Source organism: Eucyclogobius newberryi, unplaced genomic scaffold (assembly GCF_026437365.1).
Source record: "Eucyclogobius newberryi isolate DKJ021-1_F unplaced genomic scaffold, fEucNew1.0.hap1 SCAF_9, whole genome shotgun sequence".
In the NCBI taxonomy this organism is placed as follows: domain Eukaryota; kingdom Metazoa; phylum Chordata; class Actinopteri; order Gobiiformes; family Gobiidae; genus Eucyclogobius; species Eucyclogobius newberryi.
The window spans coordinates 15,769,359-15,795,556 of record NW_027316532.1 but is presented as its reverse complement, the minus strand read 5'-3'; the positions used below and the strand labels follow the sequence as shown (position 1 = coordinate 15,795,556).

Below are 26,198 nucleotides of genomic sequence, written 5' to 3'. Positions count from 1 at the left end.
ACGCGCGGACAAGGTGACGTAACGCCTGGTTAAACTGCATTTCCGTCTAAATGTATAGTGCCTAGAGCCATGGCATCATAATGATGGTAATTAGAGGTGGATTCATTTGGGTGGGACTGTGTAGGACCTCACTGAAGGCCCAGGTCCCAGACCCACGGCCCGCCACTCGGTTTGTGGAAGAAAGAAAGGAGACGGTTTTGTGGATGTTAAGAGCTGTGCTAAAAGTGGAGCTAATGTGGAGCTAACAACAAGATTTCTAACTTCTGTGATGATGCGCTATATGGAAAACATTCTCTACAAACCTGGACAGATCAGGAGCCACAGGTAAAAACACAGGTCAGAGTGTAATAAAGTATGAACATGACTGTGTCCACACTAATGTGACTGTGAACACAAACACAATGACCTCATTTGAGTCACTACATTAATCATGTGTCACTAAGATCAGCTTAAACTATGAAAATAGCGAGCTCATATTGAGTTTGAGCAGAAACATGTCTGTGATATGAACATTTCTCATCGGAAATCACATCAAAAGTCCATGTTCCTGTTCCTGCTGCTGCTGCTGCTGCATGAATATGGACTCAGTCTTTCACCTGCTGCAAAACTAGTGCAAAAAGTCTCCGCAACTATTACTAGGCTGTAAAAAAGCTATTTATTTCTTATATTTTTTATTGTTTTATTCTGTACATAATATTTAGCCCACGATTTGACAAAAGAGTTTGGATTGATGGAACACTGTGGCTCATAAGTTAACCTCCTTACTTAAACGCTCCACGTGTGTTTGTATTTAGTGGTGTGTCAGTTCAGGTGTTCAGATAACTACAGGTAACTACAGAGATGTGGAAATGTTAGTTAGTACATTTAAAAGGTTTTTTAGATCTTGAGAAGTTTATTTTGTTATAAAGTCAAATACAATATTTTTCAGCTCCAAATACCTAGACTAAATGTTTAATTCTGTAGATCTACTCTGGAGTTTGTAATTTATTTTAATCGATCCAGTAATTGCTTCAAAAAATGCGTAGGCTATATAAAGCTTTTTATTTCTAAATTTTTTTATTGTTTTATGTTTTACGTTATTCTCGGCCCGCGACCCAGCCTGAGCGTCCAAATTCGGCCCACGGCCCAAAATGAGTTTGACACCCCTGCAAAGGGAGTTCTATGACCAACCGCCATAAAACACGAGGGGGCGCTGTGTGCACGAGCCATGGCACGCGCTCTATCACGGCGGAAGCTCACGGAGCACTTCCGCGTCACACGGGGCTGCGGGACACGATCTTGACTCCGGTGCGCGACGCAAAGGCACAAAGGCACAAAGGCACAAAGGCAGCAGAGATCCGGGGAAATGAGCGAGGATTCGGAGCTCAAACCTGAGCCGGGTACGTATGTGCGTCAGTCCCACGCACGCTCTGTGTTTACAGTGAGTTTGTGTGAGTTGTGCGTGTGTGAGTTGTGCGTGTGTGAGTTGTACGTGTGTGAGTTTAACCACACTATTCCCAGCATTTTTCAGCGTGACCGTGTATCAGAGCAGAACTACTTTCTAAGCGCGGGCGTAAGGTGGAGCACGTGCACTGTCTAACAAGTACGGCATCTGGCAGTGAACATATAGCGAACATATAATCATGCAATGATCTACATCCTATTCTTTTAGTTAGTTATTGCCTTCTGTAGAAAATAAAATTAAGTCTGACATAATAAACAGTATCAAACAGCTTAGTGAAAATATAAACAGCTTGTTCACAACTTTATAAATGAGTGACATTTGTAAAATAAATTGTAATTCTAAGGCTACCCCAAATAAATTGTCTGTTTGCTGTAACCTGAGTCAACATTTTTCAAGTGGCTCGGTCGGTAGGCAAATTCTTATTTTTTTTTACTTTGAAGGCAAAAAAAAGACTCCAGTGACCACCAGGGGGTCAGGCTTCAACAGTCAATGACGGAAAACGTCTCAACCCGATCAGGAGATTAAATCTCACGATTTTAAGACATTTCAATCGACCTTTTGTATGCCGCTATCCTTTATTTTGCTAGCGAAGGCAAGCGTGGGGACACGGGTGCCGCCATGTTTGTTGTGATGACGCTACTGGGCGTGTGTCAATCCCAGAATGCATTGCGTAAAACACCCTGACAGAGCCTGGCATGTCCTATCGACACTAGAGTGGCGCCGACAGGCGCACCAACTTGTTTAAGGCAATTTGTCGTCATTAACTCGCGGTCTGTTTCGTTACAGACGCATGTGGGGGACTGACTATGCAGACGCACATGCGTTGTGCAGTGTGTTATCTTTACTATAAGGATAACAAGCGTGATAAAAATGTTCGACACAGTGGTATAGGGATGTCCGGTCGGCGAAATAATTGAAAAATAAAATAATTCAAAGTTTTTTCAACAAAATGCTGATTTAAAAAAAAAAATCAGTCGGCTAGTTTCACACTGGGTCGGTCGGGTTACGGCAAACAGACATGTTATTTTGCCCAGCTTAATTAGAAAGTAAATGTATCATGTCATTGGGCTTCAAGACATAACCAAAAAATACATTCAAGTGCCATATGTATTCGTTTTGAAATTTGTACCAAACATTAATTCTAGGTATACAAAAATACATTGTCAGGCTGCAGGCATGAAAATATGCATTGTCACATTCCTTTTTTTTCTTTTTCTCCACATAAACATTTAGTCGACTTCAGTCAGTGGGGTTGACGTATTGAGGTGGTGGTGGCTCGGCGACAGGGAGGATGTGGCGACGATTTCTGCGGTAGAACCCTCCATTTGATTAAACGATGTATAAACGTGGCTCTTTACACACCTCCTTCACCGTGCCAAGGCGGTCGTGTCCTTTTTTAGTCCAAAGCCTGATGACTTGTCCTTCTGTGAGTGGCATTAGTGTTGTTTTTGAATGAGTCTTTTCTTTTGGAGTTGTGTAGAGACTCGCGCTGAGCTCCTTGGCGCAGGTACCAGTAGTCTGGTGTTGAGAGGAAATGCAGAATGTGTTTGTCGAGACATAAGACGTTCCGCAGGTGAGCCCAGTGTGACGTCACGAGAGATGTTCCTGATGTTTAGCAGGTTGAGAAACACATCTGATCCATCTCTGAGACTTTTCCATTAGCTGTTTGGCGCTGTGGACTGCATGTTCAGCTAGTCCGTTCGATTGTGGATATTCCGGGCTGCTGGTGATGTGAATAAAGTCCCATTGTTCAGCAAACTCCTTGAAACGTTGGCTTGTGTACTGTCTCTCATTGTCTGAGATCAGGATGTGAGGTGCTCCATGAACAGAAAAAATGTCTCTTTAGCTTTTTGATCACATTAGCTGAGGAAATGTCACGGAGAAGGTCGATTTCAAACCACCCTGAGTACGAGTCTACCAGTACTGAGTATTGTTGACCATGCCATTCAAATAGGTCGGTGGCGACTGTGGACTAGAGATACCGATTTTCTATCTAGCCACTGATTTTCCCACAAACTACCCAGTATTATATGAAAAAGGTGCATGTATACAGGGGACACGTTTTATAATATAAAATGTAACACACACACACACAACATTAGATTGTAGTCACTCATTTCGCTGTTCGAGTCAGTAATTTAAGTGTGATCTCAAATGCATCAAAGTATTTTTAAAGTCTCATTTCAGGTGGATGAGATCTCTTGTTAGCATTAGCTTGTAGCCTAGCTCTCTGCTAGTTGAGCAGAACAACAACTCTTCTGACAGCCCTGCTGCTGCTTCTTCTGGCCCCTTGATGTGTCCCTACTCTTCTGCAGATTCCTCTGAATAAACACACGAACTCGTCAAACACAAACCAGCGCAAATTATTTTGACCGCAACTATCAACACGTAGATTTTAATCGTCTCAAAGTTGTAATAACTTACCCGGCAGTCCAGTCTCCTCACTGATCCTCCTCCAGGCTAGGTCCTTCTTGTATTCCACTAAAGTTGAACAAATCTGAACTTTTCTGCGACGAACAATTTTAACGCTTTGAAGCTTACGCCTGTCAAAGCGTCTAGCGCTCCACGCCGAAAAAGCAGGAATCGCGCCGCGGGAAACGCAGGAGGTGTTTGACGCGCGTTTACTTAGACTTTGAATGTAAACTGGACGCTTTAGCCGCTGCGCTCTGAAAGAGTCTAGTTAGTTTTTAGCTGTTTTGCTCTGGACGCGTTGAGCTGCTACGCACCGCATGCGGGTCAGTTTGGATCGGCCCAAAACCGACAATTATGACATGGACCGGCCGGTCACCGATTCTGGCCGATTCGGCATAAAAAACGGCTTTTTAAATCGGCGGCCGATTGATCTGTGCATCTCTACTGTGGACTGTGGCAGAGTTGGAACTGGATGTGGTTCCAGAGGTTCTTTTTGTTGGTGTGGACGAGTACTGTTGCATACTGCACAAGACAGTAGCTCTTTTGTAATGTCCTTGTTCATATCTGGCCAAAACACTGTGCCTCTGCCCCTGCACTTTGTTGTTTCGAGACCAGGGTGACCTCTGTGCATTATTTGGATGTACTCATGCTGCAGTGTGTCTGGAATGACTGGTCTGTGGCCTTCAATCACAATGCCATCCTCCACTACCAACTCGTCTCTGTAGGGAAAGAATGGTTGGACAGTACCTGGCCTTCCTTATTCGACCATCCGTTCTGAACCACAGCGCTGAGAGTTTGAAGAAGTTTGTCTCTAGCTGTATGTGCTCTGAGCTCTTCGAGCCTGGTTGTAGAAATGAAACTGACAGACTTAGCATCTGGGAGCCAGTGTTGGTTGGAGCTCTTGACAGAGTATCGGTTAGATACATGTGTTTGCCCTTTTTGTAGACTAGGGTGATGTCATAAGCTTGTAGCTGAAGTAGCATCCTTTGCAAACGAGCAGGAGCTGTGTGGTTTGGCATCTTCAAGATGGTTACCAGAAGCTGATGGTCTGTTTCAATGACTTTGTGCTTCCCATAAATGTAGTCTTTGAACTTTGAGCATGCAAAGACGACTGTAAGCAGTTATTTGTTCTGTGCATAGCAGATTTCTGTGTCTGAGAGAGTTCGAGATGCATATGCAACAGGTTTTTCATTTTGCAAACAGGCTGCACCCAGTCCGTAACGTGATGCATCGCAAGTTAATGTCACTGGCTTTTTAACATCATAGTATGACAGGACTGGTGCACTAGACAGACATGGCTTGAGGTTGTCAAAAACTTGTTGATGTTGTGGAAACCAACACCATTCAGTGTCCTTTTATGAGTGAGTTGTCTGAGGTTCGGGATAAACTTTCCGAGATAGATCACCATACCATCCCATCTTCTGGGACAGGCATTCTTTAGATCGCTTCAGTCTTTGTTGGATCTGCCTTTAAAACCTCTTTTGTGTCCCACATAGCATACTTGGTCAAGACAAAACTTTGACTTTAGTAGGTTTAGTCATGCGCGGTCAAGCACTTTCTTTAGGTTAGTCATGTTCAGCAGCATCCCTGCCTCCCACAATTATATCGTCGACTATATTAGTACATGGGTAGCCGGCAAATAGCTGTTCCATTGAGCGTTGAAAGACTTCACTTGCTGAGTTTATTCCAAATGGCATGCGGAGAAACCTGTATCGCCCAAAAGGTGTACTGAATGTAGTTGGCATGGACGACTTTTGGTCTAGTTTTATTTGCCAGAACGAGTTTTTAGCATCAAGCACTGAAAATAGAGTTGCACCTGACATTTGAGTGGCAACCTCTTCCACACTGCGCATCGGGTAGTGGGGTCTCTTTAGAGCAGTGTTTAAGTCTTTAGGATTAATGCACAGCCTTATCTCCTCTTTGTCTTTCTTGTGTGCTGCGACCATTGACAAGACCCAGTCTGTGGGCTCAGAGACGGGAGTAATGACGCCTTTGTTCGTCATGTTGTCAAGCTCCGCGTTTACCCTCGTTTGCATTGCCAATGGAATGCGATGAGCTGGGCGGACGACTGGCTGAACATCTGGATCCAGGGTCATAGAGTACGTTATTGGAAGTTCCCCTAGTTCGTTGTTGAACACATCCTTGTATTGTTCTTTAATAGTTTTGACAAAGTGCATTTTAGTCTCTGTGCAGAGCAGGTGAACATGAGGATTTAGTGTGACTAGTCCAAGGCGCATACATGAGCGAAATCCAAGCAGTGGTTGTACATCACGTTCTACTAGGAAGAAAGGTAGCGTGTGTAGCTGCTGGCTGAGAAATAGATGTTCAAAGTTAGGGTCCAGGGGGGGCCCCCTATCTGAGGAAGTTAAGGGCCCCCCAGCAATTTCAGGGGCCCACAAGCGTGCGCGGCATCGTGGCGTCATACGAATAAGATACATTTGTTGTTTTAAACCTCGTTATTGACATGTAAAACAATTTAAAGTACTTTTCTCTTTTATTTGATATGAAGAAGAGCACAAATACTGAATTCCTATAAACCAGAGATCATGATCTTTCAATACTGTTTAATTTAATATAATGTTTCTATGATACAAAATAAATACTGTATACAACATTTGACACGAGATCTTAAATGTTCTGCAGCAGGAATAAATAAAATCAGTCTACAAAATAACCCGAGTACAGACACAGCAAGGAGATCTTATGTTTTATAATAAATATTCTGAATCATAATCTTGTCAGGGAACAAATCAAGTATCAGTATTGTTAAAATAGTAGCTTGTAAGAGTTCTGTTGAATACCAAAGCTTGTCAAATAAATACCTGTGCCTTGTATCCCTTTTTGAGGAAAGGCCAAACACACGGTGCAGTACAATAATCCTGCTCCTTGTCAGACTGATGCAGGGGAAAGGTGTGTCCCACGATTCCATATACTGCCTGTCCCTATTATTCTTCTCATCATTTTTATTTTTTTTTTCTTCTACTGTTCTTCTGTAAATTTGTCTTTTGGGTGGTGGGGGTTTTCCCCCTTCAAGGTACTTCCACATCGACATAAAGTTTTTGTTGTAAACAACTTTACTCAGTCCGCTATTCAGTCTTCACTTTTGCCGCAAAATTAGACCGGGCATTTCCGAGGACACATGAACGCGACACAAATGCAGCGGCCAATCAGATGCCCGCTTTCATCGAAATTAGATCAGGGACACCTGAGGCTGGTGTGGGCAGCGCGCGAAACTAGTTGTGGTTAGCGCGGCAGCTCGCGGCACCGTGCTCTTTTACGCAACAAAACTCTTCCCGGTCGCCAGGGCCGGCCCAAGCCTTCAGGGAGCCCTAAGCGAAAACATTTTTGGGGGCCCCTCACCACGTCATCAGAATCAGTTTTATTGCCATTGTCAGTAAACAATTCACATATGGGAACTTTCTTCAACGCAGACAAAGCGCACCCAAACGCGAGGGCATCCGTTTGCCAGTTAGTTTATTCTCAACACCGCACAAGCTCAAATATTGGTAACTTAAATCCCACAATGCAACTTGGTATTCCGCTGACATCACCTCTACTCCCTGTACAAATAACACACGTCCCAGATATGTTTTTGGGCGTATTTGTGGGCGTTAAGGGTCTACAGCCACATTAGCACATTATTTTAAATTAATTAACAGGGGGGTCTGGGGGCACTCCCCAAAAAAATTTCAGACCTTTTTTGTGTCTTCTGGTGCATTTTAATGTGGTCCAGCCGGCTAAAGTAAGAGTAAAATGTTGAGGTTGTAATGCTATAAAATGATGTGATGAAACTGTGCCAGGAGAAAATGACTAAAGCCAGTTATTAATACATTAGTGTACTTAATTACTCAATACAATATTGGCTATGAAAAATAATTATGGTCAAATTGATTCATTTTAACTGAAAATGTAAAAGTAAGTTATCCTTTACTAATTTATCTTTTACAGCTCCCAACTGTTCCTTCTTGCTAAAGTGACAAAACAAGTTATATTAAATTTAACAAATGGCATAAGCATTGCTTGATTAACAATTAACACTGATAAAACAGTGCAAACATGTTATTCCCAGAGAATGAACAGAACTAGAAGTGGAGGTCCAAGCTTAGCTATTGTGAAGCGACTGCGTTTCTGCAACTTTGCCACTTTTATATAAAAATATATAGTATTATTCTATAACAGACATAATCATAATATTTCTGGTTATTTTTCACTATCAATTTATTATAATTTATAACATAGTCTAATGATGCTTTTTAAATAAATTGAAATGTTTTATTGCTCTAAAAGTTAATTACAATATAAATGTTTTCTGATCTGAACATCACACACTGGACTCCTGCATGAAACAATGCTGCGATGTGATTGGCTGATGGACCTTACGTGCATAAACCTTTACGTTCCTCTCATTCCACGTTAAGAAGTCAAACGGACATCACGAGTCACCATTGATCTCACACATGGTGATGTGAGAGAGTGATGTGGCCCTGCGACAAGTTGGCCACTGTCCAGGGTGTACCCCGCCTAAGGCCCGAAGTCACTGGGATAGGCTCCAGTCACCCGCGACCCCGAAAGGGAACAAGCGGTAGAAAATGGATGGATGGATGTTGTAGAATGATTGGTATTTGGCAGATAAAAATCCGTAATTTAAAGGTCCCATAACATGCAAAATCGACTTTTCAGAGCTTTCAACCTTCTTACCTCAACCTTCTTTGTGCTTCATATATGTACCCAGAGTGTTTTTTTGATTGATTCCCGCAGTTTTTAGCTATATTACAGACTATCTCCTTTCCGCGAATCTCCAAACTGACGGGCGGTGGGTGCAAGACCGCGTCATAAGGGCACGCACGCGTCATCATCCCCGCCTCCCGCCCCCTTCCCCCGGCTCCGCGCTGTTCCAGGCTCGTCTCACCATACAAGCCCCGGAGTTTTTCTGCTTCGATTTACGACGAAACACGGCTCAAAGAGGCCCAAAGCTTCATTAATGATATCGCACTCTTTACTATTATCACAATGGTGAAGGTTTATGTGGCAGTTGATGCAGCAACCGGGAAAATAAACGGAGAGAAGTTCTATCCGATACCGAAAAACCAGGAAATAAGAGTGCGATGGAAGTAAGACATAGATAGACAGACAGACAGATCTATAGATGGACGGACGGACCGGACGCGACGCTTACAGCACACCGCTGTGGGGCAGCGAATTTCGACGCTCATGCTGGGTCGCGGGCCGAACATAACGTAAAACAATAAAAAATATATATAAGAAATAAATAGCTTTTTTACAGCCTAGTAATAGTTGTGGAGACTGTTGCACAAATGTGCAGCAGGTGAAAGACTGGGTCCATATTCATGCAGCAGCAGGAACAGGAACATGGACTTTTGATGTGATTTCTGATGTGAAATGTTCATATCACAGACATGTTTCTGCTCAAACGCAATATGAGCTCAATATTTTCATAATTTAAGCTGATCTTAGTGACAAATGATTCATGTAGTGACTCAAATGAGGTCATTGTATTTGTGTTCACAGTCACATTAGTGTGGACAAGTCATGTTCAGACTTTTACACTCTGACCTGTGTTTTTACCTGTGGCTCCTGATCTGTCCAGGTTTGTAGAGGTTTGGATGTTTTCCTCACAGAGCATCATCACAGAAGTTACTTTTCTTGTTGTTAGCTCCACTTTTAGCACAACTCTAACATCCACAAAACCGTCTTTCTTTCTTCCACGTTCCCTAAAGCCACACGTCTCTGTCCTCGCTCAGACCTCTGCTCTGAGGTGCGTAAGTGCTGTAAAGTGTGCAAACGCGTGTCTTACTTCTCTTAGCACTTCTCCCTCGCAGTACACACAGCAGTGAAAAGCCGCACGGGGAGGGGCGGCCACCAGTGGCATTGTGGGACGTGTAGTTTTAGCGCTAACAACGGTTACGGATGTAACTACGGTTCTATGAATAGGAAGGGAAAAAAAAGTTGTTTTTTTAATTATAATTCAAAACGTTCGGCTGGCCGGATTAAAACCTTTGGCCGGCCCGCGGGCCGGATGTTTGACAACCCTTATGTATATAATATAATCAAACTGATGTGTAAAAAAAGAAATTGCTTTAATGAGCAAATGTTCTGATGTAAAAGTGAAGAAGCAGCACAATAGCATTAGACCATGAGCTGGACTTAAGGTGAAGCTCATATTTTAATAGATCCATGTGTGAAAACGGCTTGATTTTATGATGACGCAGTGACAGCTGCTCCCTGCTCTCTCCTCACCTCGTGTTCTGGTCTACTTTTTCCGGTTCAAAATCCTTCAGTTTTCTTAAACCCAGTAGTTTAATATTTTGCTTTATCTCGCACTGCTCTTGTAACTCTCTCTGATTGGTCAGCGCAATCACGTGGTATGGAAACTTCGGCCGCGTTGCTGGAGAGCTAAAGGCTAACTGGCGACATGCGACACTGAGCAGCTCCCATTGACTTGAATGGGCGGCCATCATTGTATTGACCAAAATCTATTTATTGTCATGACTCAATATTTTTGTGTTATTATTCAGTGTTTTGTGGTTTATCGCAAATAAAATATAAAACCATAAAAAATGTCTAGTTTGTAAACTTTTTCTCTGACAAGGGAAATAATTCTGATTCTTAAGTACATGGAACGTATGATCTAAAATTGATTTCTTAAATTACGGATTTTTTTATCTGCCAAAATATATCATTCTACAACATGTTAAATGTATTAACATGTTTATCTATCACAAAACATGCTTAAGTCAGTATTCATGCTGCCTGTATGCTTAATACAGATAAAACACTGGACACGAAACGTAACATAAGTTTATAAAACTTCTCGCCATACCCTATCCAGATATTATAATAGATCCATGGTCGCACCCGTGAGTTTAAAACACGCCGCTCTCTCTGTTGTGCTTCAGCTGCTTCAGGAAGAAGGTCCGTGGGGATCAAAAGCGCCACAAGTTGTTCCGTGCGCTCCCCGCGCTACTTAATGACTGATTATCGATTCGTACGTCCAAAGATCGTTTTTTTTTTTTTTTTTTTTTAAATATATTTTTTTAAATTAAAATTATTTTCTACATTTCCCTCAGTAAACTTCAATCTACCTTCAAGAAAGATAATTCAGGACTCCTGGATTATCTTTCTTGAAGGTAGATTGACCCTTAACCTTTTCATCAGTCTTCCAGCCATCAGTTACTACCAATACTTGTAAGATTTGCTGTTTGATATTGATATAATACTAGTTTTAATATGTTTCTTCTCTACACAGTCATGAAGTGAAGAAAACGGTTCAAATACATTTTTCATTTTGAATAACATTAACCCCTGGATTGAATCGGAAATCAAATCGGAGCGACTCGGATGGGATCTGAAAAATCGGAAACGAATCGATTCTTGAAATTTGAATCGAAACCCAGCTCTACGTGTCGCGCGAGTTGTACGTGTCGCGCGGGGTGTGCGTGTCGCGCGGGGTGCGCGTGTCGCGCGGGGTGTGCGTGTCGCGGGGGGGTGCGCGTGTCGCGGGGGGGTGCGCGTGTCGCGGGGGGTGTGCGCGTGTCGCGGGGGGTGCGCGTCGCGCGGCGGGGTGCGAGGTGTGCGCGCGCGTTAATGTCTCATGTTCCACTGACACTTTAGAAACAAGGAGGAGTTTAATATTCAACGTCTCTACGAATCCACCTGTGACTGGACTGAAAAGCTTCTGATCCAGATTCAAAAAACAGAATATTGTTTTATGTCGCATCACATCAAAAAAGCACATTTTAGTTTGTTCATTTTGTTGATTTTCTGATTCTGACTGTGACGCTCAGACTCTGCAGAGAACCTGATTTAACGGTGTTATCCTCTCCTGCAGGTGTTCAGATGGACTGGTTCATTAATGATGCGAGTCACAACCAGGAAACCCCGGAGACTCCACAGATTAAAGACGAACATTTGCTGAAACAGGAGGAAGAGCAGCTCCCAGAGTTCACTGCTGTGTGTGTGAAGAGTGAAGAGCAGTCCTCACTGCTTCAACAAAGACAAACTGAGCACAGAGAGTTGACACAGGGAGAGCACTGTGGAGGAGCAGGAGCAGACATCAGCTTAGACCCACATGGACATTTACACTCACAGACTGAGGAACAAACTGACAATGATGAAGACTGGGAACCTCCAGCCAGCAGTTCAACTGCACAGATGGAGACAGAGGCTGATGGAGACAACTACAACCAAGTCCAGATAAAAGACACAAGTACAGCTGCACACAACTCAAGTCTATTCAGCAAGTACAAGTGTGGAGCAGAGAGCAGAGCCACTGTCACAGAGGGACACGGCTCAGGGACTGGAGCAGGAGGAGGAGGAGCAAAAGGAGGTGGAGCAAGAAGAGGTGGAGGTGGAGCAAGAGGAGGAGAAGGTGGAGCAAGAGGAGGAGATGGTGGAGCTAGAGGAGGAGAAGGTGGAGCTAGAGGAGGAGAAGGTGGAGCTAGAGGAGGAGAAGGTGGAGCTAGAGGAGGAGAAGGTGGAGCTAGAGGAGGAGAAGGTGGAGCTAGAGGTGGAGGAGAAGGTGGAGCTAGAGGTGGAGGAGGAGGTGGAGCGAGAGGAGGAGGAGGAGGAGGTGGAGCGAGAGGAGGAGGAGGAGGAGGTGGAGCGAGAGAAGGTGGAGGAGGAGGTGGAGCGAGAGAAGGTGGAGGAGAAGGTGGAGCGAGAGGTGGAGGAGAAGGTGGAGCGAGAGGTGGAGGAGCAAGAGGTGGAGAAGGAGGAGCAAGAGGTGGAGAAGGAGGAGCAAGAGGTGGAGGAGAAGGAGGAGCAAGAGGTGGAGGAGAAGGAGGAGCAAGAAGAGGAGGAGGAGAAGGAGGAGCAAAAGCAGTGGACAAGAAATATGAGTGCTCTGTTTGTCAGAAGAGATTTAGGTCTAGACGGCAATTAAAAAGACACACCAGAGTTCACACAGGTGAGAAACCTTTCAGCTGCTCAGAGTGTAATAAGGCATTTGCTCAAAGAAGCAGTCTGAAAACCCACATGAGAACTCACACAGGGGATAAACCTTACAGCTGCTCAATGTGTGAGAAGGTTTATGCCACAAAGAGAAATCTGAATAAGCACATGAGAACTCACACAGGTGAGAAACCTTTCAGCTGTTCAATTTGTAATAAAACATTTGCCCAAAGTGGCAATCTTAATGCACACATGAGAATTCACACTGGAGAGAGGCCTTACAGCTGCTCAATCTGTCAGAAAGGATTTAAACAAAACCGTGAACTCAAATCCCACATGAGAACTCACACAGGGGATAAACCTTACAGCTGCACAATGTGTGAGAAGGTTTATGCCAAAAAGAGAAATCTGAATGAGCACATGAGAACTCACACAGGAGAGAAACCTTACAGCTGTACAGTCTGTCAGAGAGCATTTTCAAACTCGAGTCATCTGAAGACGCACATGAAAACTCACGCCTCGACACCTTCAGCCTCAGCGTAACTCTGGACCACATGAGGCAGGCTTTTAGAGGAAACATGTAACTGCTGTGCTATATCTTTTTGACCTTTTAACAAACACATGGTTTGAACTTTTCAGGAAGTTGATAATATGGCATAAAAACAATATGTGACATTGCACGATAAAATCTTTTATGTAAGATGCCGAAATGACTGTTCAAACTAAACATTAAAGTTCTGAAGTGACAGAAATGTTGCACCGTTTGTGTCTTGTATCTTGTGCTTCATTATTTCTATCTAGTAATCCTACAGTTAGACAGGGGGCGCCGACGAGAGAAACTGCCGGGACAGTGTTTAAGTTCAAAGTGGGCGGGACTCAAAACATCGAGACGACAATAAATGATGTCGGACTTTGAGGCCGTGTGCGTCTCGATTCAGAGATCTGTTTTAAACGACATGAACTCATTGTAAATGCAGAGTTTTGAACTTTTGAACCAATGACCGCTGCATTAAAGCTGAACATGCTGAAAATGGGACATGTGTATTCTGATATTAAGGACATTGTGAAGATGAAATAGCAATGCGGTTTGCTTTTCAACATGATCCTAGGATTAACACAGAGGAATCAGGCCCGAAGATTACAAACTCTCTGAATCTTCGTCCTCTTCAGCAGGAGTGTCTCTGGAAGGGCCTGGCTCAGCCCTGATAGGCTCTTGCCTGACCTACCAGTCCCTCCCACATTCTGTTCAAATGCAGAAGGATCTGAAATCGGACCATTGGGTGGTCAAAAAAAGTCTCCAAGCATGAACCGGTCCAACCACTGCTGCTTATTTGTGTCATGTGTCTCTCAAGTGCAGAAAACGTCTCAGTGGACAAGAAATATGACTGCTCTGTTTGTCAGAGAAGATTTACGAATAATTAAGACTTAGAAAGACTTATCAGAATTTACACAGAAGAGAAACCTTACAGTTGTCCATTTGTAAGAGAACATTTACTCTTCAAACATTTTTGGATAATCAAGTGAGAGTTCACACTGGCAAGACCTTACAGCAGCTCAATTTGTAAGAAAACATTCTCTCTGAATAGTAATCTCATTTCACACATGACAACCCACATGGGAGGGAAACCTTACAGTTGATCAGTTAGTAACAGAATGTTTTCACACACACAACATGAAAGAGCATATGAGATCACATAAGGGAGACAAAACTCACAGCTGTTCAATTTGTATGAAAACATTTGCCTTAAAAAATGCTCTCATTGCCCACACAAGAACTCACACGGGAGAGGAACCTTACAGCTGCTTAAACCAAACCGGGGCCCTATGTAAAAAGAGCCCCCCCTAGTGCTATTTCTGTAGTCACATCATCACACAAATGGAAAAACAAAATGCGAGTCAGGCCCAATCTGAGAAATGTGATTTATATTCCCTGTGAAAAGATAAAGCCCAGTCCCACTGAATAGTCTGAAACTTGCTGTGCTAAATGTCAGATCCTTATGTAACAAATCACTCTTAATTAATAATTTTATTACTTCTTATAATCTTGATTTTATGTTTTTAACTGAAACATGGCTTGACAAAAACACAGGAAATGTAGTTCTGATAGAATCTGCTCCACCCAACTTTAAGTTTGAATCTGAAACACGAGAAAACAAAAAAGGGGGTGGAGTCTGGGCTGTCTTTAGAGATGAAATAATTACCCGCAGGTTGTCTTTTGGGGTGTTTTCATCATTTGATTATGTATCCTTTAAAATAGAGCCAAAACGGTCTCCATCCATTCTCTTCATTGTTTTATACAAGCCTCCCCAGCACTGCCAAATTTTATTGATGATTTTACTGAGATGCTTTCAGCCGTATGCACAGACTTTGATGGTTTGGTCATTACAGGTGATTTCAATGTGCATGTTGATAATATTTGTGACAGAAACGCTAAAGAGCTTGATGCTGTCCTTGAAACAATCACTCTTACTCAGCATGTGAGAGGCCCCACTCACAGCAAAGGACATACTCTAGATCTCATAATTACAAAGGGGGTAAATATTTCAAATGTTAATGTGATCAATGTTGCTCTGTCTGATCATTTCTGTGTCTTCTTTGACCTGTCTGTTTCTCCCAAACCACCGGTTGGTCCTGCAGTTGTTCAGAGGAGACACATAAGTGATGGCACAGGTGCACTGTTTATGGAAATGATAAACTTTGAAAATGTCTCATTTTCTAACGTAAATTACTTGTTGAACTCTGTTACATCTAGTGTTTTGAATGTTCTTGACACCATCGCCCCTATGAAGGCTAAAATGGTTAAAAATAAGCAGAAGGCGCCGTGGAGAAATTACAATTGGGTCAGGGCACAGAAAAGGGAGTGCCACCGGGCCAAACGGAAATGGCGCAAGCCAAAGCTCCAGGTTCAAAAAGAGATTTACAAAGAGAAGCTGAACATGTACAACCTAATTTTATGTAGAACTAGGGAAAGATATTTCTCTGAAATTATTGGAAGCTGCAGTAACAACTCGCGTGTCCTGTTTGCCACAGTAAACAGATGAACAAACCCTCCAGCTCAGCTGCCGTTAGAACTCATTTCCACATCCAAGTGTAATGAGTTTGCATTATTCTTTAATGACAAAGTTCAGGGCATTAAAAATGCTATAAATCCCACAATGAAAAAAATTACCCTAAAACCACCAAGACACTTAGAGCTAACTCACTTTGCACCAGTAACTGACAGAACTGTCCATGAGATCATCACCAGTCTGAGTTCATCTACATGCTGCCACGATGTGTTACCCACCAGATTTCTAAAGTCTGTGCTGAACAGTTTGTTAGCACCACTCACTCACATAGTTAACATGTTGCTTCAATCTGGAACATTCCCAATGTCTTTGAAAACAGCAGTCATAAAGCCTCTCCTAAAGAAGAGCAGTCTTGATGCCGCAGTACTGAGTAATTACCGGCCCATCTCTAATCTGCCATTTTGGGGCAAAGTCCTTGAAAAGGTTGTTTACCAACAGCTCACAGATTTCCTCTTAATAAACAACTCATTTGATGTTTTTCAGTCAGGTTTTAGACCTCATCACAGCACTGAGACTGCTCTGGTCAAGGTGACAAATGACATCCCCCTGAACACTGACACGGGCAAAGCTTCAGTCTTAATTCTGTTAGATCTGAGTGCTGCTTTTGACACTGTTGATCACGGGATCCTCTTACAGAGACTAGAGGACGGGGTGGGCATCACTGGCACTGCCCTAAACTGGTTAAGGTCCTATCTGGAAGACAGGAAGTACTTAGTTGAAATTAGTAGCTGTGTCTCAGACCACATGACCCTGACCTGTGGAGTGCACCAAGGGTCAGTCCTGGGTCCCCTTCTGTTCAACCTCTACATGCTGCCGTTAGGTCAGTTGATACGCAGTGAAAATTTGTCCATTCACAATTATGCAGACGACACTCAGATCTATGTTTCACTGTCGGCAGGTGAATATGGACCAGTGGATTCACTCTGTCACTGCATCGAACAGATCAGTGTGTGGATGCAAAACAACTTTCTCCAGCTGAACTCAGACAAGACTGAAATAATCGTTTTTGGCCCACAGAAACAAAGAGAAAGTGTTAGCGGTCACCTCCAGAGTCTCGCTCTAAAACCTACAAACCAAGTTAGAAATCTGGGGGTGATGGACTCAGACTTGAACTTGAATAGCTATGTCAAATCAATAACATCAGCAGCTTTTTACCATCTAAAAAACATTGCCAAAATCTAAAATATAGCGTCCAAACCAGATTTAGAGAGACTTATCCATGCGTTTGTCTCCAGTAGATTAGACTACTGTAACGGCCTGCTCACTGGTGATGTGACTTGATTGACGTTCCCATGGGGTGGTGTGTGACAAGAAGAAGCCGCGGACACAGACTCTGTACTTTCAAAGATGTTTTAATACAGAAATCGCCGTGTCAGATCACAGGACAGAAAACAGCCTGGGCCTTCAGATGATCAGAAGAACCCCGTCTCTGGGCGTACCTCGCCTTTTATATGTCTACTTACACAACAACCTCTAAATAATATCTGACAGGCATGAGCCCATCCCTGTACCAACGGTTTAGCCAATAAGAGAACAAGATGTAAAGAATATCCATATTTGGGTAGAACCAGGGGAAAGTTACAGAATGAGAACATACGTATGTACAGATGTTCAAACCTATATTTCCTTCCTCGGCTTATCACTTCGCCTGTTGCTACTCCTAGTAATAAATTAACACGGCGCCGCTGTCATCCTTACAGACTGTAGAATAGATAAACAAACCGAGGGGGATAGAGAGAACAAAATGTACAGGCAGGTCAGATACTTCACTGGCCTCTCCAAACGAGTTGTAAAACAGCTGCAGTTCATCCAGAACGCTGCTGCTCGGGTCCTGACTAGAACCAGGAAGTATGATCACATTAGTCCTGTTCTCAGGTCTCTGCACTGGCTCCCTGTGGCTCAGAGAATAGACTTTAAAGCAGCTCTGCTTGTGTATAAGTCTCTCCATGGCCTAGCACCAAAGTACATCTTGGACATGTTAGTGCCATATGAACCATCTCGGACTCTGAGGACCTCAGGGACCGGCCTCCTGCTGGTGCCAGAGTCAGGACTAAACGTGGACCGGCCTCCTGCTGGTGCCAGAGTCAGGACAAAACATGGGGAATCTGCATTTCAGTTTTATGCAGCTAAAATCTGGAACAGTCTTCCTGAAGATGTGAGACAGGCTTCTACTCTGACAATGTTAAAATCTAAGCTAAAAACAGTTTTGTTTAGCTGCGCATATGACTGAAAGGATTTTTTCTTTGCACTCTCCTCTATTGTTTGTGATTTTATTAGTTTAGACAATCAGTTGGATTGATCAATTTTAATTTAGTTAATTTTATTGTATTTCTGTTTCTGTAATTTCTTTGTGATTTGAATGCATTTTTCCTGCTGTGTGAAGCACTTTGAATTGCCTTGTGTATGAAATGTGCTCTACAAATAAACTTGCCTTGCCTTGCCTTTAATGTGTACCAAAACATTGACCTGAAAAGAAGCCGTAAACGTCCACATGAGACGACACAGAGACAGACTAAACTTTGTGTCGTTAATGCTTGTCTTTGTTTCATATATCTTACTTTTATTATTGTGCATCGTTCTTTGTGGGTGCCGGTGCTGTGGGCGGGGTGCTGGCGCTGTGCCGGCGTAGTATTTATAGTATATTATATATATATAATATACTATAAATATATATATATATATATATATATATATATATATATGTATATATAGTATTTTTTTTAAATAAATTATCTAAAAAAAACACTACTTTGGTTCAAAAGAGTAAACATTATTCAACAAAAGTACAAACAGGAAGACTGTAAAAACTAAAAGGAATAACCAAGAAATTAAGCAAAGCCACAGCCATTATAACCCTCTGACTGAAATATTAATTAACGCTTATTAATCACTGCCAATTATTCAGAGAAAAATGCAACTGTTGGAGAAACTGTGGCTCCAGGCGAAACCACTATCACGTGTTTCTCACAATTACTCGACTGACACTGTTTCAGGACTCGGTTCAGATCTGACCCTTCGGCCTCTGACCAGCACCAAACATTCACCACATTCACACAGAAGTGTCCACCAAACAAGTGGACTGGTCTGTTTTCCTTTTGGTTGGTGGGAGCAAATGATTCATCCAAAGTTATTGTGATAAACATATTTCTCCTTCTCTCCTGCAGGTGTTCAGATCGACTGGTACAGTCCTGATCCTGTGAGTGAGGAAACTCCAGAGACTGCACAGATTAATGAGGAACCAGAGGAACATTTGCTGAAACAGGAGGAAGAGCAGCTCCCAGTGTGTGTGAAGAGTGAAGAGCAGTCCTCACTGCTTCAACAAAGACAAACTGAGCACAGAGAGTTGACACAGGGAGAGCACTGTGGAGGAGCAGGAGCAGACATCAGCTTAGACCTACATGGACATTTACACTCACAGATTGAGGAACAAACTGACAATGATGAAGACTGGGAACCTCCAGCCAGCAGTTCAACTGCACAGATGGAGACAGAGGCTGATGGAGACCACTACAACCAAGTCCATATAAAAGACACAAGTACAGCTTCCCACAACTCAGGTCTATTCAACAAATACAAGTGTGGAGCAGAGAGCAGAGCCACTGTCACAAAAGGACATGGCTCAGGGACTGGAGCAGAAGGAGGAGCAGGAGGAGGAGCAGCAGGAGGAGGCGGAGGAGGAGCAGCTGGAGGAGGAGCAGCAGCAGCAGGAGGAGGAGGAGGAGGGAACAAGACATATGTTCTGTTTGTAAGAAGATATTTACATGTAGACAAATATTAAAAAGACACAACAGAGTTCACACAGGAGAGAGACCTTACAGCCGTTCAGTTTGTAAGAAAACATTCCCCTATAACGGGACTCTAAAGGCACATATGAAAACTCACACAGGAGAGAAACCTTATAGTTGCTCATATTTTAAGAAAATGTTTGCGGAAGGCACCACCCTCAGAAGGCACCTTCGAATCCACACAGCAGAAAAACCTTACAGCTGTCCATTATGTGTGATAATGTTCACAGAACGTTCTGCCCTCAGAAAACACATAAAAATCCACACTGGAGAAAAAACTTACAGTTGTTCAACCTGTGATAAAGTATTTCGAGCCAGATCAGCCCTGAAAAAGCATATGATGATTCACACTGGAGAAAAACCTTACAGCTGCACAGTCTGTGAAAAAGCATTTGCTCAAAAGGATAAGCTCAGTGCTCATATGATGACACACTCAGGGCAGAGGCCTTACAGTTGTCCAGTACGTAAGAAAACATTTGCCCGAATAAATTATTTCATTCTACACGGGAAAGCTCACGCAGAAATTTGCTGTTCAAGGTGGGATCTCAAAAGACACATGAAAAGTCACATAGAAGAAAGGTTTTCACCTCGTGAGAAAACGAGAAACCAAAAACATTCTATCGAGAAACAAGAGCAAGTTTACACTGGAGAGATGCCTTACAGTTGTTCAGTCTGTGGGAGAGTCATAGGTCGCTTGTGTTCACTTAAAGAACACATGAAAACACACACAACGCCTCAAGATGTGGAAGAAGATCTGTCCCCACATTTCAACAGTCCAACTGCACAAGAGACAGAGTCCAGCCCAGAGACCAGAGTCCAGGAGGAGCACGTATGAGGACCTGGAGGAGGGAGACCAGAGTCCAGGAGGAGCACGTGTGAGGACCTGGAGGAGACCAGAGTCCAGGAGGAGCACGTGTGAGGACCTGGAGGAGGGAGACCGGAGTCCAGGAGGAGCACGTGTGAGGACCTGGAGGAGACCAGAGTCCAGGAGGAGCACGTGTGAGGACCTGGAGGAGGGAGACCAGAGTCCAGGAGGAGCACGTGTGAGGACCTGGAGGAGACCAGAGTCCAGGAGGAGCACGTGTGAGGACCTGGAGGAGGGAGACCAGAGTCCAGGAGGAGCACGTGTGAGGACCTGGAGGAGACCAGAGTCCAGGAGGAGCACGTGTGAGGACCTGGAGGAGGGAGACCGGAGTCCAGGAGGAGCACGTGTGAGGACCTGGAGGAGACCAGAGTCCAGGAGGAGCACGTGTGAGGACCTGGAGGAGGGAGACCAGAGTCCAGGAGGAGCACGTGTGAGGACCTGGAGGAGACCAGAGTCCAGGAGGAGCACGTGTGAGGACCTGGAGGAGGGAGACCAGAGTCCAGGAGGAGCACGTATAATTACAACTATAAAGAAAACCGCAAGGGGGACCAAGCACAGCCTTGTCTCGTCCCTCTTACCAGTGAATGTGTTGGACCCAAATGTATTTATTTTGTAGTTTTCAAGACGTCTTTTTGAAAGGAGTTCAATCACTTTGAATAAACAAGTTCAGAGAACAGAATTATTACAGCTTTGTTTTGTTTTGTATATGATTCATTTTGTGTGAAGATTGTCTTATATTGTCTTGTGTTTGTTATTTTTTAATAAATCCTGTTGTGAATTAAATGTCGAAGTATTTTACTGATACAAATTGTAAAGTGGATTTATTCTTATATATATTATATTAATATTAATATTGGACTTGATGTCATTCTCGAACTGCGACGTCCTCAAATCACACAGAGACTTATTATTATTAAGATAAGATATTCCTTTATTGTCCCACATGGGGAAATTTCATTGGTGCAACGCAGGTAGATACAGAGGTAGATACAGAAAAACAGATCACTTATAGGAAGTCTGAAAAACACTTTCAGTAGAAGATCTCCTATAAATAAATAAAAACTCACATAGACAAATAAATAAATACATAAATACATAAATACCATTGCATGTGATCACGACAGTAATTGCACATGAATATGTGTCACGACAGCACATAGATTGTACATGAATTTCACAGTAATTGCACAGTAATTGCACATCTGACAGAATTGCACATCAGTATTAGGTTAGGTCAGTATTGCGAGTGTTCAGGACTAACAGTTTTTGTTATAAAGTCTGACAGCAGTAGGAAGGAAAGACCTACGGAACCTTTCCTTCACACATCGAGGGTGGATCAGTCTCTCACTGAAGCTGCTCTCCAGAGCGGAGAGTGTCCTGCAGGGGGTGACACTCATGGTCCAGCATAGATGTGAATCTAGCCAGGACCCTCCTGTCCCCCACCTCCTGCACCGAGTCCAGAGCGCAGCCCAGGACGGAGCTGGACTTCTTGATGACTCTGTCCAGCCTCTTCCTCTCCCTCTCTGTGATGCTGCTGCTCCAGGAGGGCTGATGCCACCACAGAGTCGTAGAAGGTCTTCAGGAGTGGCCCTGTCACTCCAAAAGAGAGAAAATATACATTAGACTGACAGAGAGCGTTTTCTTAAGCTGCTTCTTCAGCTTGGAACTTGACTTGAGGTTGGGAAAAAATGATCTCATTGTTTTCCATAGATTTGACCAAAACAGAATGTTCTTAAATGGCTCTTTATTGTGTAAATATTTCAATGATTTGTGGCGGTCATATTTGGCCCTGACAATGAGCTCTTTCCTGGGTAAATACTTGTTAAAATGGATAAATAAATAAATACACATGAGGCTGGAATCGACACGGGGCAAATGTCACGATAATATCACAATTTTGCAATACATTTGATAATCAATATAGTGCCTAATTGATGCAATAAAACACGAGGGGGCGCTGTGTGCACGAGCCATGGCACTGCGGAAGCACACAGAGCACTTCCGCGTGACACGTGACATGGGGCTGCGGGACTCTGTCGTGACTCCAGTGCGCGGTGCAAAGGCACAAAGGCAGCAGAGACCCGGGGAGATGAGCGAGGATCCAAAGCTCAAACCTGAGCCCGGTACGTACGTGCGTCAGTCCCACGCGCTCTGTGGTTTTGCAAGTCTCGTTACGTGTGTGAGTTGTACGTGTGTGAGTTGTACGTGTGTGATGTGTACGTGTGCGAGTTGAACGTGTGCGAGTTGTACGTGCGTGAGTTGTACGTGCGTGAGTTGTACGTGCGTGAGTTGTGCGTGAGTTGTACGTGTGTGAGTTGTACGTGTGTGAGTTGTACGTGTGTGAGTTGTACGTGTGTGATGTGTACGTCTGTGATGTGTACGTCTGTGATGTGTACGTCTGTGAGTTGTACGTATGTGTGCGAGTTGTACGTGTGCGGGTTGTACCTGTGTGATGTGTACGTGTCGTGTGTGTTAAATGTGTTTAAAGCAGCTCTGATGTCACTCGCGTGTGACAAAGGCTTTTACTGCCACATTCTGAGCATTATGTTCCACTGAGACTTTAGAAACAAAGAGGAGTTTAATATTCAACGTCTCTATGAATCCACCTGTGACTGAAAAGCTTCTGATCCAGATTCAAGAAACAGAATATTGTTTTATGTCGCATCGCATCAAAAAAAGCACATTATAGTTTGTTCTTTTGTTGATTTGTGATTCTCACTGTGACGCTCAGACTCTGCAGAGAACCTGATTTAACGGTGTACTCTGTTTATCCTCTCCTGCAGGTGTTCAGATCGACTGGTTCATTAATGATGCGAGTCACAACCAGGAAACTCCAGAGACTGCACAGATTAAAGAGGAACCAGAGGAACATTTGCTGAAACAGGAGGAAGAGCAGCTCCCAGAGTTCACTGCAGTGTGCGTGAAGAGTGAAGAGCAGTCCTCAGTGCTTCAACAAAGACAAACTGAGCACAGAGAGTTGACACAGGGAGAGCACTGTGGAGGAGCAGGAGCAGACATCAGCTTAGACCCACATGGACATTTACACTCACAGACTGAGGAACAAACTGACAATGATGAAGACTGGGAACCTCCAGCCAGCAGTTCAACTGCACAGATGGAGACAGAGGCTGATGGAGACCACTACAACCAAGTCCAGATAAAAGACACAAGTACAGCTGCACACAACTCGGGTCTATTCACCAAATACAAGTGTGGAGCAGAGAGCAGAGCCACTGTCACAGAGGGACACGGCTCAGGGACTGAGTTTGAATGTGAAACGAACTCAAAAGAATGTCCCTTCTGTAGAAAAAAATGTAGAACGAAACAGGATTTACTGCGACACACCAGAGTTCACTCCGGCGAGAAACCCTACTGCTGTTCAGTCTGTAACAAAACTTTTACACTTAAATTTAATCTTAAAGTACATATGAGGATTCACACAGATGAGAAACCTTTCAGTTGTCCAGACTGTGGTGCTAAATTCTCTCAAAAACACCGCCTGACCGAACACATCCGGACGCACACGGGGGAGAAGCCGTACACGTGCCCCGTCTGCGACCGCGGCTTCTCCAGGAGCGGCAAGCTGAGCGAGCACGTCCGCACGCACAGCACCGACAAACCTTTCAGCTGCACAGTCTGCCACAAAGGCTTCAGGCAGAAGGATTACCTCAAAGATCACATGAGAGTACACACGGGCGAGAGACCATTCAGCTGCTCTGAGTGCCACGCAGAGTTCCGGTACCAGAGCAACCTGAAGTATCACCTGAAGATCCACGCCAAAGAAAACACGGACAAACTGGGCGTGGAAAGTGTCTCCACGGGAACCTTTAACGGAACATTATGTGATTAACTGTAGTAAAAGCCTCGGACACACATGAGCGTCCTCCAGGGGTCGCTGTCACATGAGAGCGTCCTCCTGGGGGCGCTGTCTCTTGAGAGTAACATCGGAGCTGCTTTAAACACATTTAACACTGGACTTTACGGAACATTTAACACACATTATGACACTTTTACTGGACGAACACTCAGAAAACACAATAGTTTTTACTTTATCTACAGAAATATTACACACTTTAACACTAATTATACTTTTAGTGAAGCTCAAATACAATTTTCCAGCTAGAAAACTGTCTATTTTACCCATCTTGTGTAACAGAAGCAAACTAACTGACATTTCTACCTTGGAAACTCAAAACCGTTGCTGACTTTTTGTTCTGAAGAGACATAACATTTGTCTTGTGTCCACTTCGTTTTGCATCCATTCTGTAATCATGAACGTTCTGAGGCGGAGCGTTTCTTAACGGTTTATAAATGTCTGCACCTTTGTCCAGTCCTGTGTCGTTTTAACTGTTTAACCTGTGAAAGAAGAAGAAGCCAAACTGTTCTCGAGTCGGCGTTCTGTCACTCAAAAGAGCCGTGTCTTTTCTTTTAAAGCTTCTTTGAGAGACAATACGCCGGCCAAACGTCAAGACGATTTCGTTCAAATAAACGTCGCTCTGAAAAGCGCATTTCATGAACCAGTCTTTGTTATTGGTAAACGTGATTTAACGTGATGAAACGTTCTTCTTCTTCTTCTAGGCTCCGGTGCAGACGGAACCCCTGCAGGTGAACAGGAAAAAAACTCAGTATTTCGAGATCAATGGGAAACTTCTTAAGTCGTTTGTTCATCTTGTTTTCAACACAATTAAGACATTTTCTTCATTTTGTCCACAAAAACATTTGCAGAGGAGAGTTTGGATTTCTGATGGAGTTCTTAGACTTGCCCAGAACCTTGTGTTGGAGGAGCATGTCTCTGTGGGTCAAGTGGACTCAATGGAAGAAGAAAACATTTTTAAAGACTGGACACGTCTGGAGAGAGAAAACGGCAAACAAAACAAAAAATACATGAGAAAAACATAGATTTGAGTTGGAAAAAAAGTGATAAAATCTGAGTTCAGTTAAAGAGATTCTGAACTGGGACTTTCTCGATCAAAGGAGGACCAGAGGTGAAAGTAACAGTACAAACAACTACCAACTAACTAAAGTACTACTCAGTAACTTTACTCTTATCTGAGTACATTTGGTCTCCTCTTTCACCTCTGTAAATGATATATTTAAGATTTCACCCACTAAAACTGCAGCAGTGGAAAGTCATTCCAGCTCTAGTCCAACAGGAGGAGCAGCTCTTTCAGGTGTTCAGTCTCAGCTCAGCTAAAAAGAGATTTTTATCCGCATGCTAGGCTACGCTACAGCTAAAGTTACAGCTAAAGCTACAAAGACAGTGAGGAGAAGATTCTGAGCAGGACAAAAGATGAAGAGAAAGAGTTAAAGAGGCAATCATTGTTCAAAAAGAGAATACTTCCTTAAACAGAAATGGAGGTTTAAGATTCAACCTTCAGGTTGTTTATAATGGGATTCTGAATCCCTGGAGAGGGCGATGCCCAGAGAATTCTGCTGCTAATCAGATACACAGGAGAGAAAGAGTGAGCCAGGGACAATATGAGGCTGATGGTCCATTAAAGGACTGATAGTAAACAAAGAGGTTTAGTTTCTGTTGAAACCAAAAACACCTTTTCATCAAGCGGTCCTGGTGGGCGGGGCCTACTCAGAGTAGGATAAATATCGGATCCATCCATCTATCTATCTATCCAAAGAAATATCTTTGGATGAGGCTAAGCAAAATAATATGTCTGTTTGCCGTAACCCGACCGACCCGCTATAAAACTAGCCGACTG

General features: G+C 43.4%; 5 protein-coding genes across 5 annotated transcripts in view; 4 read left to right on the top strand and 1 right to left on the bottom strand.

Moving 5' to 3' along the window:
* Positions 1-24,349, top strand: part of LOC140353385 (uncharacterized) — a 143,458-nt gene extending 119,109 nt beyond the window's left edge. Inside the window, exon 2 of the mRNA XM_072437928.1 lies at positions 23,268-24,349. Within this exon, the coding sequence (XP_072294029.1) occupies positions 23,268-24,334 (1,067 nt within the window). The 3' untranslated portion in view covers positions 24,335-24,349. The remainder of the gene's footprint in view (positions 1-23,267) is intronic.
* Positions 1-26,198, bottom strand: part of LOC140353380 (uncharacterized) — a 257,995-nt gene that overhangs the window by 194,291 nt on the left and 37,506 nt on the right. The window lies entirely within an intron of this gene.
* The window catches only part of LOC140353382 (uncharacterized), an 83,239-nt gene that overhangs the window by 39,827 nt on the left and 17,214 nt on the right, over positions 1-26,198 (top strand). The gene's annotated exons all lie outside the window — the stretch shown is intronic.
* On the top strand, positions 1,346-13,549 carry LOC140354257 (uncharacterized). Its single transcript, XM_072439207.1, has 4 exons — positions 1,346-1,379; positions 11,706-11,827; positions 12,078-12,473; positions 12,515-13,549. Exons 1-4 carry the CDS (start codon positions 1,346-1,348, stop codon positions 13,307-13,309), a joined length of 1,347 nt encoding a protein of 448 aa, XP_072295308.1. The 3' UTR covers positions 13,310-13,549.
* On the top strand, positions 19,275-20,454 carry LOC140354256 (uncharacterized). Its single transcript, XM_072439206.1, has 2 exons — positions 19,275-19,351; positions 19,422-20,454. The coding sequence occupies exons 1-2, from the start codon at positions 19,275-19,277 to the stop codon at positions 20,452-20,454; spliced, it is 1,110 nt and encodes a 369-aa protein (XP_072295307.1).

Coding starts and splice junctions, on each gene's coding strand:
- LOC140354257 (XM_072439207.1), top strand. CDS start 1,346: ATGAGCGAGGATTCGGAGCTCAAACCTGAGCCGG. Junction 1,380..11,705: donor GGAGCTCAAACCTGAGCCGG/GTACGTATGTGC, acceptor CCTCTCCTGCAG/GTGTTCAGATGGACTGGTTC. Junction 12,474..12,514: donor GAGAGGAGGAGGAGGAGGAG/GTGGAGCGAGAG, acceptor GGAGCGAGAGAA/GGTGGAGGAGAAGGTGGAGC.
- LOC140354256 (XM_072439206.1), top strand. CDS start 19,275: ATGAAGACTGGGAACCTCCAGCCAGCAGTTCAACTGCACAGATGGAGA. Junction 19,352..19,421: donor ATGGAGACCACTACAACCAA/GTCCATATAAAA, acceptor AGTGTGGAGCAG/AGAGCAGAGCCACTGTCACA.